Genomic DNA, 14,380 nt, shown 5'->3' on the forward strand with positions numbered 1-14,380 from the left:
AAAAGAACCACAAGCATCCAGAGAGTTTACATCCTGCCTTCTGTGCTCTGCTCCTTCAGAAAGATGAATGCCGAGACAATGGGCTCACACTAAATTCGGGCTGGAAAGTGTGTTGCATGCTGGTGGCCTGATGCCAGGGCTGTTGACACAATTTCAGTTATGGCACTGTGGTCTCCACTTTATTTCTTGATGTATTTTGGCCACTGCATTTTGATTGCAGCTAAAAGAGATAACAGAAAGGAGATACTGGCTGACTGCTTCAGATCAGCCCTCCATGTTGTCAACACCTTGATGAGGCTAACCCAGAGCTGCTTGATCAGTCCTCGGCTTTGTGGGGCTAGGTACAGAATTTTATCACAGGATTTTGTCCCACTCTCTGGGGTGACCAGACCCATGGGGACCAAAATGCAGTTTGCAAAAGCTGGAGTGACAAGGATCTATATACAAACATGGCCATTTGCCAGTTAACGACAGGATATTTCTCTCAGGTCAGATCAGAGACATGCTTCTGAGTTCAGAAGCTCCTTGGTGGCAACCCTTTAAAGAGGCCACCTTATGAATAGGATCACAAGTTAGCTTAGTGAGCAAAAAATTGGAACAAACCTAGCTAGGTATGTTTAAGGAATATTTCCACTCAGCTAGTGTAGCTGGATTAATTCCTATTCTCTGAATCAAGGATGTCTAGAAAACTACCATGTGGCTTTCAAATCTAAGGAGAATCTCCTTTGGGCCAGCTGGATATACAATAAAAATGGTTGTTTCTTGGCCTTCCTTTAACTAGACTCCATACAACCCACTTCAGATTAGCAGATCGAATGCGTTACACAATCCATTTCACTTACAATTTCATTTACATTAACTGCATTCCAGTTCTGAGGACAGATCCTATTTGACCACCTTGATTAGTTTAAGACACTCTCTAGTGCAAAACCCTCAAGTGCCTTTATCTCTATTTATAGATCACCTCTTAATTTGAACTATTTGGCAAGTGGCTAAAAACATCTATTCTTTATTTATTTTTTTTGAGATGGGGTCTTACTACATTGCCCAGGCTATTCTCAACTTCTGGACTCAAGCAATCCTCCCTGCTCAGCCTCCTGAGTACCTGGGATTATAGGTATGTGCCATTATGCCTAACTCTTTATTGATTTTTTTTTTTTTTTTCGCGACAGGGCACCCAGGCTGGAGTGCAGTGGCATGATCTTGGCTCACTGCAACCTTCATCTCCCTGGTTCAAACGTCAGCCTCCCAAGTAGTTGGGTGGGACCACGGGTGCACACTGCCATGCCCGGCTAATTTTTGTATTTTTAGTAGAGACAGGGTTTCTCCATGTTAGCCAGGCTGATCTCAAACTCCTGGCCTCAGCTGATCTGCCAACCTTGGCTTCCCAAAGTGCTGGGATTACAGGTGTGAGCCACCATGCTTGGCCTTTAAGACAGAGTTTCAATCTGTTGCCCAAGCTGGCATGCAGTAGTGCAGTCACAGCTCACTGCAGCCTTGACCTCCCTGGGTCAAGCAATCCTCCCACCTCAGCCTCCTGAGTAACTGGGACCACAGGTGTGTGCCACCATGCCTGGCTAATTTTTAAAGTTTTAGTAGAGATGACGTCTCACTGTGTTACCCAGGCTTGTCTCAAACTCCTAGGCTCAAGCAATCTTCCTGCCTCAGTTTCCTAAAGTGTTGGAATTACAGGCATGAGCTACCATGACTGGCCTACATTTTTAAAGAGACAGGGTTGCACTTTGTCACCCAGGCTGGAGTGAAATGGCATGATCTTAGCTCACTGCAGCCTTGACCTCCTAGGCTCAAGCAATCTGCCCATCTAAGCATCCCAAGTAGCTGGGACCACAGGTGTGCACCACTGCACCTGGCTAATTTTTTTTGTAGAGACGGAGTCTTGCTATGTTACCCAGGCTGGTCTTGAACTGCTGGCCTTAAGCAATCCTCCCTCATTAGCCTTCCAAAGCACTGGGTTTATAGCTGTGAGCCACCACACTGGGCCCTAATGTAATTCTCTTAAACGTGACCAAATTATTAAATTTTTCCTGATTTTCTATATTATATAGGGGTGTGTGTATGTGTGTGTGTGTGTGTGTATGAATGTCAAGTCCTTGGGAAAGAATGTGAAAACTTTAGAATAATAAAATCTCAAAAGCAAAATATATGGAAACAAAGTGACACTTCCCTGCATGGAGCCTGTGAGGTGTGCCTTGCCTCCCACCCCCACCCTGCTCTTCTCCCTCATAGATCACCTTCCCGCCTCCCACCGCCCCTTCTGCTGCTGCCTCCACGTGGCCCACTGAGGCTCTACCCTGGCCCCTCACCTTCAGCACCCTCTGCAGCCCAGCAGCTTCTCTCCTAGACTCCTCTGTGGCACTCACTCACCCTTCTGCTTGGCCCTGTGCCTCCTCCTCTCCTTTTCCTCTCCTAGGTTCTTCCTCCTCTTCCCAGGCCCACCATCCTCCACCTCCTGGCCCTACAGGGGATGGCTCAGCCACAAGAGACATGCAGAGGCCCCACTCATGGCTACAGCCAGACCCCAAGCTTCTGCCCAAGCTTGGACTGCTTTTTCAGGTTAGACTTCCTGAACATTCTGAAGAGTTTCCCCTTTCTGCTTTGTTTTTCTTCCTCCTTGGCACAAACTAGCCCTTCTCTAAGTTCTCTGTTATTTAATCAGAAATCTCTTAACTTTTGCTTTGCTCCTTATCATCTCTCCACACTCGTAATTTCCCATATTTCCCAATCTCCTCCTCCACATCCCTTGCTTCAATTTCTTTTTTTTTATTATTTATTTATTTATTTATTTTTTATAAAGATGGGGTTTCTGCATGATGGCCAGGCTGGTCTTGAACTTCTGACCTCAGGTGATCCACCCACCTCAGCCTCCCAAAGTGCTAGGATTACAGGCGTGAGCCACCATCTTTTTTTTTTTTAGACAGAGTTTCACTCTGTTGCCCCAGCTGGAGTGTAATGGTGCGATCTTGGCTCACTGCAACCTCCTCCTCTTGGGTTCAAGCAATTATCCTGCCTCAGCCTCCCCAGTAACTGGGATTACAGGTGCCTGCCAGCACACCCAGCTATTTTTTTTTTGTATTTTTAGTAGAGACAGGGTTTTGCCATGTTGGCCAGGCTGATCTTGAACTTCTGACCTCAGGTCATCCACCTGTCTTAGCCTCCCAAAGTGCTGGGATTACAGCCGTGAGCCACCGTAACCCACCCTTGCTTCGTTTGTTCACCCCCTCCTCCACTTCTTTGCTTTCCCGTGGCTCTGCCCACCCATCCCCATGTAAGAGCCAGTGTCCCAGGGACTGGGGTGTAGGAAAGCAAACCACAGGCAATGACAACAATTTATTGAGCGCCTATTAGGTATTGAGCACCTATTAGCACCTATAAGCTTATGAGGCAGTAGAGGGAGACAGGCAACAAGTAAGATAAACAGTGTCAAGTGGGGCCAGGCACAGTGGCTCACCCCTGTAATCCCAACACTTTGGGATGCTGAGGCAGGCGGATCACTTGAGGTCAGGAGTTCGAGACCAGCCTGGCCAACATGGCAAAAACCCATCTCTACTAAAAATACAAAAATTGGCCAGGTGTGGTGGCACATGCCTGTAATCACAGCTACTCGGGAGGCTGAGGCAGGAGAATCGCTTGAACCCAAAGGCTGCAGTGAGCTGAGATCGTGCCACTGCACTCCAGCTTTTGGAAAAAAAAAATTTCAAGTGATAAAAGATGGAGAAAATAAAGTCAGGAAGGAGGAGAGTGGGAACTTACCACTCTGGGTAAGTTGAGATGTGTTGTCCAAAGGTAGCCTTGCCCAGAAGTTGGTATTTGAGTAAGGATCAGGAGGTAAATTAGTGAGTACTAAAATAATGGGGGAAGAGCTTTCCAGGTAATGGGAACAGCAAGTGCCAAGGCCCAGAGGTGACAGCAGGTCTCAGGAGAGAGGGCGGCAGGCAGTGTGGTCCAAGCAGAGTGAGTGACAGGAAGGTGGAGGGGCAGTGAGGCGGGTGATCACATTGAGCCTTAGGGGCCACTTTGAATGAGGAGGGCACCCACAGACCTTTTATCACCTGCAGCTTCCTTTTTTTTTTGAGATGGAGTCTCTCTCTGTCACCCAGGCTAGAGTGTAGCAGTGCAGTCTCAGCTCACTGCCACTTCCACCTCCTGGGTTCAAGCGATTCTCCTGCCTCAGCCTCCTGAGTAGCTGAGATTACAGGTGTATGCCACCACACCTGGCTAATTTTTGTATTTTTAGTAGAAACAGCGTTTCGCCATGTTGCCCAGGCTGGTCTCAAACTCCTGACTTCAAGTGATCTGCCCACCTTGGCCTCCCAAAGTGCTGGGATTACAGGCGTGAGCCACCATGCCCAGCCTTGCAGCCTCTTCAGCTTGTTTACGGAGAGTGCTTTGAGGCCAAGATGATAAAATGTAAAATAAGAAATACAAGCCAGGCTTGGTGGCATGTGCCTATAATCCCAGCATTTTGGAAGGCAGAGGTGGGTGGATCGCTTGAGCCTAGGAGTTTAAGACCAGCTTGGGCGACATGTTGAAACTCCATCTCTACAAAAAATACAAAGATTAGCTAGGCGTGATGGTGGCATGCCTGTCGTCCTAATTACTTGGGGTGCTGAGGTAGGAGGATTGCTTGAGCCCAGGAGTACTGCACTCCAGCCTGGGCGACAGAGTGAGACCCTGTCCCCATAATGGAAAAATAAAAGAAATACATATAACCATATCCCAGCCAGTTTTTTTCCCTCTATAAAAAGGAAGCAGTGATGCCCAGCCCTTTTCATGCCACCCCCCAACGTGGCGTCAGTGACTATTGTTTCAGCTCCTCTTCTCTGGTAGCAGCCATTTCTCCTCATTGGCCCAAAAAGAGGAGACCAAGTGTGTTGATCTGCCCTGGGTCCATCCACCTGCTCTGTCTCTTTGTCTGCGAGGGTGACTGAAATGAAGCGCTGCCTGCCACCTGCCTTTCTGTGCCTCTCTCCCGGCTGTTTGCCGCATTGGAGAACAGGCTACAACATGTGAAAGTGGATCAATTGGTAAAAATAAGTCGAGAGATGGGTCATCTGACCTGTACAAAACCAGATAAGCTTCTGCAGTCTTTTCACAGAAATCTGAAATCTCAGCTGGATTGGCAAAGGGAGAGAATCAGAAACGGGAGCTGTGAGAGGTGCCACATTTGCCTGACCATGAGAGGGTCGTCTTCCCCAATACCCCCCTTCCCCCAGCGGCATCCTTGACCTCAGAGGGCCTGGCTGTGTCCTCAGCAAGCTCTGCAGCCACACTGCAGTGCGTGGCACCTCTGCCTGCCATGCTCCACTCTGTTGGAACTGAATCACCGCTTGGGGGTTGGGAACCTGTGTTGCTCCTTACAATACCCGGTGCTGCCTCTTCCCTGCAGGCAGAGCTCAGGGCTGTGCTCAGCGCCCTCTGCACAGGCTGGAAAGGTGAGGAGGGAATGCAGACCCCACCATCGGCCCTGGAAGGCTGAAACTTAACCATTGGAAGCATCATCCTCTGTTGTCCCTCCCCAGTTCTTCTAGGGAGTCAGCAGCCCCACGCTACCAAGCCTCCGTTTTTGTGCCCCTCCCCCAGAGTGCCCTCTGCAGTTCTTTGGAACACAGAGTTGCAAGATCAGTGTTTGTGTTTCCTTTAGCTTGGAAAGTCATTTTCCATCCAGAAGCTTGTCTGATTCTTACAACGACCTTGAAGAACAGGGAGCCAGGCTCTTGGCATCCTCCCTTGGTGGGATTTGGCTCCAAGTCTGCTGGGTCGCAGCCAGGAGCCTGTTTACTACATCGGAAGACCCTTCGTGAAATGTTTTGAACATCTGTTGAATACAATGAAGCTTCTCGCCCCCAAAGTGAGTATAGAAGCAAAAGCCTTTCAAGCAGAGTACAGTTTGAGATGCAAACTCAGGTACTCACATATACACATGAACCCCAACTCGTGGGTCCCACCAAGAAGGCATTTGAGCTCCACTGACACATGCTCGGAGCTACCTACCGCCTTCCCCATGCCAGCCCTCTGCCCTCCAGTCTAAGGAGTGGTATACAGCCCACAGGTACAGTGCCCCCAGCTGCTGTATGTATTTGTGTACATTTTCAGATGATATGTGATGTGAATTCAAACAAGTTTAATGTATATGTAATTTGTAATAGTTTGTAATATGTGCACTTGGCACTTTTTTTTTTTTTTTTGAAACGAAGTCTCTCTCTGTCACCAGGCTGGAGTGTAGTGGCATGATGTTAGCTGACTGCAACCTCCACCTCCTGGGTTCCAGCGATTCTCCTGCCTTTGCCTCCCGAGTAGCTGGGATTACAGGTGCGCGCCACCATGCCCAGCTAATTTTTGTTTTTTTCGGTAGAGACAGGGTTTCCCCATGTTGCCCAGGATGGTCTTGATCTCCTGACCTCATGAGATCCGCCCACCTCGGCCTCCCAAAGTGCTGGGATTGTAGGCATGAGGCATTGTGCCTGTTTTTTTGTTTTTTTGTTTTTTTTTTTTTCAGATAGTCTCTGTCTGTTGCCCAGGCTGGAGTGCAGTGGCACAATCACAGCTCACTGAAACCTCCACTTCCCAGGCTCAGGTGATCCTCCCACCTCAGCCTCCCGAGTAGCTGGAACTACAGGCATGCACCACCTCACCCAGCTAAATTTTTTTTTTTTTTTTTTTTTTTTTTGAGACAGAGTTTCACTCTTGTTACCCAGGCTGGAGTGCAATGGCACGATCTCGGCTCACCGCAACCTCCACCTCCTGGGTTCAGGCAATTCTTCTGCCTCAGCCTCCTGAGTAGCTGGGATTACAGGCACGCGCCACCATGCCCAGCTAATTTTTTATATTTTTAGTAGAGACGGGGTTTCACCATGTTGACCAGGATGGTCTCGATCTCTTGACCTCGTGATCCACCCGCCTCAGCCTCCCAAAGTACTGGGATTACAGGCCTGAGCTACCACGCCCGGCCTTAATTTTTTTTTTTTTTTTTTTTAGACAGAGTCTTGCTCTGTTGTCCAGGCTGGAGTACACTGGTTCAATCTTGGTTCACTGCACCGTTTGCCTCCTGGGTTCAAGCAATTCTGCCTCAGCCTCCCAAGTAGCTGAGACTACAGGGGTGTGCTACCATGTCCAGCTAATTTTTGTATTTTTAGTAGAGACAGGGTTTTGCCATGTTGCCCAGGCTGGTCTTGAACTCCTGGACTCAAAAGATCCACCTGCTTTAGCCTCCCAAAAGCTGGGATTACAGGCGTGAACCAGTGCGCCCAGCTTGATACATATTAATTCCCTTAACCCTCACACTCTGAGATAGGTCTTACTGTGACCCTGTCTATGGATGGGAAAATTGAGGCACACAAGAGGTGAATTACTTGCCCAGATTACATAACCAGTAAGAAGTAGCCAAAACAGTATTGGGACCCAGGTAGTCTAGCTCCAGAGGCTGTGCTTCTTAGCACTGTGCTTTGCTGCTACCCAATAGATACTGTATTTCCAAAGAAAGAAAAACTCCCACAATCTCACCTCAGCTCCAACCCAAGATTGCCACTGACAAACTGGTGCAAAATCCCTCTAGATCTTTATTTATTACCGTATTTTATTACCACAAAGAGTGTCCCACATCTTTTCTGAATCATGTACCTTGGACACTCATATCAGTACTCAGATCTCCTCCTTTGTGATAATAGCCTGGCTTCCATTGTTTGGGTAAACTGCAGCTTACGAATTTGTTTATTGATGATTCGGCTGACTTGTTTCTAATTTCCAGTGGTTTTTCAATGATTCCCAGACAAAACTTTGCATACTGAAATGTTTCTATGCAATAGGTCTTAAGAAGTTGGAGTGCCAGATCAAGAGTATAACCATTTCAAATGTTAGTACCAAAAGGTCCCCCAGAATGTTTGTACTCATCTACATTCCCCCACCCTCAGCTGACTTTGCTTTAACACCCATGAAATGCAAGTTCAGTCTCAAAGCAGTGTTGATAGCATTCTCTAAATAATTCAGGACTAGGAAATCTTCAAGGCTGGAGTTTTCTATGTACCAAAACCACCAACAGGGACACGCTAATATGCTTTGCAGTTTACACCCACCAGCAGCCATGTCCCAGCTGCAAATACTAATTAGGGGCTTATAATTACTAGTTAGTGGCTTACAAGTACTCATCTAGGAGAGAAATCCTGAGCCCCTGCAGTCTATTTAAAAGAGGTTTCTCATCTTTGAGACTCTGCTCTTAGTGTATAGAGTATGCCTTCTCATGATGTTTGAATGTCCCTAGAATGATGACTGTACTTCCCAAACCAGACTCATGACATAAGATCTGATTGCCCCTTAAAGTACTGGGTTCATCTGGAAAGTCCAGGTTGAATGGTTGTACCTCTGCATCACTGTATGTCAAGATCATGATTATAGTTAACACTCTAAAGAGCTTATGCTCTTCTGTGCACTTGACACATATTAATCCCTTCAACCCTCACACTGGGCCTGTGAGATAGGTATTACTGTGACCCTGTTGTACAGATAGCAAAACTGAGGCACACACAAGGCTAATTATTGCGTCAGATTACATAGCCAATAAGAAGCAGCCAAACCAGTACTGGACCCAAGCAGTCTGGCTCCAAAGGCTGTGCTTTTTCCCATCGTGCTTGCTGCTCCCAATACATAGATACTAGATTTCCAGATTGTTACAATCTGTTCTTAGTGTAAGTGGGGATAAAGAAAGTGGTTCCTGTGCAGTGGTCATGCCTGTAATCCCAGCACTTTGGGAGGCTGAGGCAGGTGGATCTCTTGAGGTCTGGAGTTCAAGACCAGCCTGGCCAACATGGTGAAACCCCATCTCTACTAAAAATATAAAAATTAGCCGAGTATGGTGGCACAAACCTGTAGTCCAAGGTACTTGGGAGGCTGAGGCAAGAGAATCACTTGAGCCCAGGAGGTGGAGGTTGCAGTGAGCCGAGATTGTGTCACTGCACTCCAGCCTGGGTGACAGAGCAGAACTCTGTCACACACAAAAAAAGTGATTCCCTGCTTGTTTAAATGGAACATCTATGTCAAGTTAAGCTTAAGCCCAAATAGCCTCAAAATAGTGTTCTAGTACATCAAAACCCAACCTCAAGCCAGGCATGATGGTTTGTAATCCTAGCTACTCAGGAGGACTTGGCAGAGGATCATTTGAGCCCAGGAGTTCGAGGCCAGCCTGGGCAACATAGCAAAACCATCTCTGATAAAACAACCACAAAAAAAACCTCAGACACCAAGGTTTATTATACCTCTTGTGTTTGACCTTGTAGTTTGCCCAGAAGCTGGAGAGGAGGTGTGTTAAAGCTCCACAGCCCAGCTGCTCCTGCACTTTGGCAGCTTTGGTAAGTTGCTTATGGAAAAGCTTCTTTTGTAGGGTGGCCAAAATAGCAAACATCTAAAACCGCCTTCCTGGGAGCAGAGGAGGCAGAAAGCCATGTGGCAAGTGTGTAACGTAGAAAATGTAGCAAGTCTTCCCATGAACTCCAGAAATGTCTTCTTCTTTGAAGGTTGTTGCTTTCCCATTCATTTCCTATAAGCAGGACTTCAGTTTTCAGATGTCATTCTCAGAATAACAGTGTATTATTTTTGTTTTTTGTTTTGTTTTTTCTTGAGACAGGGTCTCACTCTGTCACCCAGACTAGAATGCAGGGTGCAATCTCGGCTCACTGCAACCTCCGCCTCCTGGTTCAAGCGGTTGTCCTGCTTCAGCCTCCTGAGTAGCTGGGATTACAGGCACGCGCCACAACGTCCAGCTGAATTTTTTTTTTTTGAGATGGAGTCTCACTCTGTCACCAGGTTGGAGTTCAGTGGCGCAATCTTGGCTCACTGCAACCTCCACTTCCTGGGTTCAAGTCATTATCCTGCCTCAGGCTCCTGAGTAGCTAGGACTACAGGCGCATGCCACCACACCCAGCTAATTTTTGTATTTTTAGTAGAGATGGGTTTCACCATGTTAGCCAGGCTGGTCTTGAACTCCCAACCTCAAGAGATCCATCCACCTTGACCTCCCAAAATACTGGGATTACAGGCATGAGCCACTGTCCCCAGCCTACAGTATATCATTTTTAACGGTTATTCCTTGCTAGAAGCTCAAAGCATAAATACATTAATAGCTCTATTCCCATGTCATTCCTTGAGAGAGGAAAAAGAAGCTGGGCTAATGGCCCTCTTTGGAGAAGGGAAAAATAAGGTCCAGAGAAGTCAATTCTTGGAAATAGAAAGTCAACCAGTTGGCCAGCCCCTAACTCCAGCATAGAGTACAGGAGGCTGAGGGCAGGATCTGTTGATTTCAGGGGAGAGTGATTTGCAGAGTGGGTGTGGTGCTGGAGCAGAGCGACTGGAGCACCTCTCTTCTGGGGAACTAGGAAAGCTCCTGGGCCTTTAAGTGGTTTATTAAACGATGTCAGGTTTTACTTTACTGTCTACCTTAACAGCAGGGGCCAGCTCAGAAGAGCTCCTGGGTGGGGTTTTTCTAATGTCTCATCACACGCACAGGTAGCCACCTGGTGCTGGGGAGAACAAAGCAGCCTGCTCTGTACTTCCAGAGTCTCTAGAGCCACCCTCATCCCCAACACCCACACATACCTTTATTGGACCACACACCACCTTCAAAACTTCAAAACTTGGCGACCATATTAATCCTAGAGAAAGGCCAGCCTGAAATTAGGCTGTCTATGAAGAGAAGAGAATGGGAATGCTCAGGTTTCAAAGACCTGAGGTTTTTGCTGATCCGAGATTTCAAAGGACAAGGCGCTAAGTTGTGGGTTTTTCTCTGTGGCCAAGACCAGGGTGGTGTGAGAGAGAGTAATGGGGACTCCATTCCCCAAAAGAGAGCAGCTCAGACCCCTCATGAGCCTCTAGAGACTACCCTTCTCTAGAGACTACCCATCCTTTGGGTAGGGAAAGCCCCCCACAGAGCAGAAGTTCTGTCCTTTAGAAAACAAAGTGAATCCAAGGTGTTTTGACAGCTCTGTCCTCCCACAGACTAGGACTGGCTGGGTTTTTGCCAGTTCTCCTGGGAAAAAAAAAGCAGACAGAAACTTAGTGAACAAAATGGTTGCTGAAATCTAATTCCAGGTGCATTGGAGAGACCTCGGGACTCACCTCGCCCATCTGATCCTGTTCCTCTGTTTCTCCCTGGCTCTCCTTCCTAATTTCCAGATCAAATTCACATCTTTCCTTCTTTTATTTTGTTCCTTCTGGCTTGACAGCTCATTAGTACATTGTTAAGTTTTTTTGTTTTTGTTTTTGAGACAGTATCTCACTCTGTCACCCAGGCTGGACTGCAGTATCACAATCTTGGCTCACTGCAACCTCTGCCTCCCAGGTTCAAGCGATTCTCATGGCTCAGCCTCCCAAAGTGCTGGGATTACAGGCATGAGCCACTGCATCTGGCTACTAAACATATTTTTTTAAATTAGCCAGGTGTGGTGTTGTGCACCTCTAGTCCCAGTTACTCAGGAGGCTGAGGTAGGAGGATCGCTTGAGACCAAGAGGTCAAAGCTGCAGTGAGCTGTGATTGTATCACTGCACTCCAGCCTGGGCAGCAGAGCAAGACTGGAAAAAAAAAAAAGAAGAATTGTGGTTGATGTTACCGTAGCAAGAGCCAAACAAATTCGGAACAAGATTACCTTAAGTGTAGACAGGGATTGTGTTCCACCGATCTGGGAATGTGTGTGTGCACTTGTGTGTCCATTTTGTGTCACATAACTGTACCTGTGTGTGCTTCAGACCGTTGTGTGGGAGTAGGCTTACAACGCCCAAAGGAGAGAACCTCTCCCTGGGACTTTCCTGGGTGGGAGGACATTGCTGACATCACCAGGCTTGGAAATCCTTTCTTCAGGGAAAAGCCTCCTATTAGGGGGAATCCTAGAGCTAGATTTAGCCTGTGCCTATCCTCCTTGTCCAGGACGCTGTGGGCCTCAACGAGGAGGTGAGGTGAGTGTGGGCTGCCCCAGCTGGGGTGTGCCAGCCAAACCAAGTTCCTTTTTGTAATTCCCTCAAAGGTGCCAGAGGAACTGGCACAGTTCTGCAGACCCCGCCTTTCCCTGCTAAATTCTCTCAAAGGAACAGTGGAAGGAATTTAAATAAAGGAAATCACTCCAGTTTTGGCTACCATGAATCCTAAACCCTGGCCCTCCCGCTTTATTTACTGCTTTCATTGTAAACTGAGGTTGTCAAACCTTTTTCACATGAATCCATGTATGATAGAGACTGCACCCCACCCTGCTCCCAGCTTATAAGGAAGTCCTGTAAACTCAGAATTTATGTTCTTTTTTTTTTTTTGAGACAGTGTCCTAGGCTGGAGTGCAGTGGCATGATCTCAGCTCACTGCAACCTCCACCTCCCAGGCTCAAGTGATTCTCTTGACTCAGCCTCCTGAATAGCTGGGACTACAGGTGCATAGCACCATGCCCGGCTAATTTTTTTTTTCTTTGCCTTTTTTTTTTTTTTTTTTTTTTCTTTTTTTTGAGATGGAGTTTCGCTCTTGTTACCCAGGCTGGAGTGCAATGGCGTGATCTTGGCTCACCGCAACCTCCGCCTCCGGGTTCAGGCAATTCTCCTGCCTCAGCCTCCTGAGTAGCTGGGATTACAGGCACGCGCCACCACGTCCAGCTAATTTTTTGTATTTTTAGTAGAGACGGGGTTTCACCATGTTGACCAGGATGGTCTCAATCTCTTGACCTCGTGATCCACCCGCCTTGGCCTCCCAAAGTGCTGGGATTACAGGCGTGAGCCACCGCGCCCGGCCTTAATTTTTTTTTTTCGTATTTTTACTAACACAGGGTTTCACCACGTTAGCCAGGATGGTCTTGATCTCCTAACCTTGTGATCCGCCCGCCGCGGCCTCCCAAAGTGCTACAATTACAGGCGTAAGTCACTGCGTCCCGCCTATCTTCAGTTTTTTTTACAACATGGGGGTCTCTATGTTGTCCAGGCTGGTCTCAAACTCCTGGACTTAAGCAGTCCTCCCACTTCAGCCTCCTGAGTACCTGGGACTATGGGCACATGCCACTGTGCCTGGCCTTAAAATACCTTTTTTTTTCTTTTTGAGACAAGTTTCGCTCATTACCCAGGCTGGAGTGCAATGGCGCGATCCCAGCTCACCGCAACCTCTGCCTCCTGGGTTCAGGCAATTCTCCTGCCTCAGCCTCCCGAGTAGCTAGGATTATAGGCACGCGCCACCATGCCCAGCTCATTTTTTGTATTTTTAGTAGAGACGGGGGTTTCACCATGTTGACCAGGATGGTCTCGATCTCTTGATCTCGTGATCCACCTGCCTCGGCCTTCCAAAGTGCTGGGATTACAGGCGTGAGCCACCGCGCCCGGCCCCTAAAATACCTTTTTAATACATACCTTATTAATAAATACCTTATTAATAGAAATTTCAGAGAAAAAATCCATTATTCTACCACCTGATTTTAATATGATATCAAACCTATTAATATATTATTAAACCTGATTTTTTTTTTGAGAAGTGGTTTCGCCCTTGTTGCCCAGGCTGGGGAGCAATGGTGTGATCTTGGCTCACTGCAACTTCCGCCTCCCGGGTTCAAGCGATTTTCCTGCCTCAATCTCCTGGGGAGCTGGAATTACAGACTCCCGCCACCACACCTCGCTAATTTTTTGTATTTTTAGTAGAGATGGGGTTTCACAATGTTGGCCAGGCTGGTCTCAAACTCCTGACCTCAGGTTGTCTGCCCGCCTCAGCCTCCCAAAGTGCTGGGATTAAAGGCGTAAGCCACTGCACCCAGCCGATTTTTTTTTTTTTAGATGGAGTTTCACTCTTGTTGCCCAGGCTGGTGTACAATGGCATGATCTTGGCTCACCACAACCTCTGCCTCCCAGGTTCAAGTGATTCTCCTGCCTCAGTCTTCCAAAGTGCTGGGATTATAGGTGTGAGCCACCCCACCTGGCTTAAACCTGATCTTAATGATCAAACCTGACCTTTATATTTGGGTGAACTTCTCAACTGCCTTTAATTCATACAATTTCTTTTTCTTTTCTTTTTTTTTTTATTTTCTTCCTGGAAACTTTCATTTAATTTCTTTCTTTTTTTTTTTTTTTTTTTTTTTTTGAGACGGAGTTTCGCTCTTGATACCCAGGCTGGAGCGCAATGGCGCGATCTCGGCTCACCGCAATCTCCGCCTCCTGGGTTCAGGCAATTCTCCTGCCTCAGCCTCCTGAGTAGCTGGGATTACAGGCACGCGCCACCGTGCCCAGCTAATTTTTTGTATTAGTAGAGACGGGGTTTCACCATGTTGACCAGGATGGTCTCGATCTCTTGACCTCGTGATCCACCCGCCTCGGCCTCCCAAAGTGCTGGGATTACAGGCTTGAGCCACCGCGCCCGGCCTTTTTT

The 14,380-nt window shown here is 47.5% G+C and overlaps 2 protein-coding genes across 2 annotated transcripts in view; both read left to right on the forward strand.

Moving 5' to 3' along the window:
- TANGO6 (transport and golgi organization 6 homolog) overlaps nt 1–1,109 on the forward strand; it is a 242,417-nt gene extending 241,308 nt beyond the window's left edge. Inside the window, exon 19 of the transcript XR_010344863.1 lies at nt 1,028–1,109. The gene's annotated coding sequence lies outside the window, so the exon portion shown is untranslated. The remainder of the gene's footprint in view (nt 1–1,027) is intronic.
- A 4,677-nt stretch (nt 1,110–5,786) lies between these two features.
- Nucleotides 5,787–14,380, forward strand: part of HAS3 (hyaluronan synthase 3) — a 41,916-nt gene continuing 33,322 nt past the window's right edge. Inside the window, exons 1-2 of the mRNA XM_012437308.3 lie at nt 5,787–5,869; nt 9,288–9,359. Of these exons, the coding sequence (XP_012292731.1) occupies nt 5,849–5,869; nt 9,288–9,359 (93 nt within the window). The 5' untranslated portion in view covers nt 5,787–5,848. The remainder of the gene's footprint in view (nt 5,870–9,287; nt 9,360–14,380) is intronic.

This window comes from Aotus nancymaae, unplaced genomic scaffold, assembly GCF_030222135.1.
Source record: "Aotus nancymaae isolate 86718 unplaced genomic scaffold, 86718_ANA_hifiasm-v0.15.2.pri h1tg000030l, whole genome shotgun sequence".
Classification (NCBI taxonomy): Eukaryota; Metazoa; Chordata; class Mammalia; order Primates; family Aotidae; genus Aotus; species Aotus nancymaae.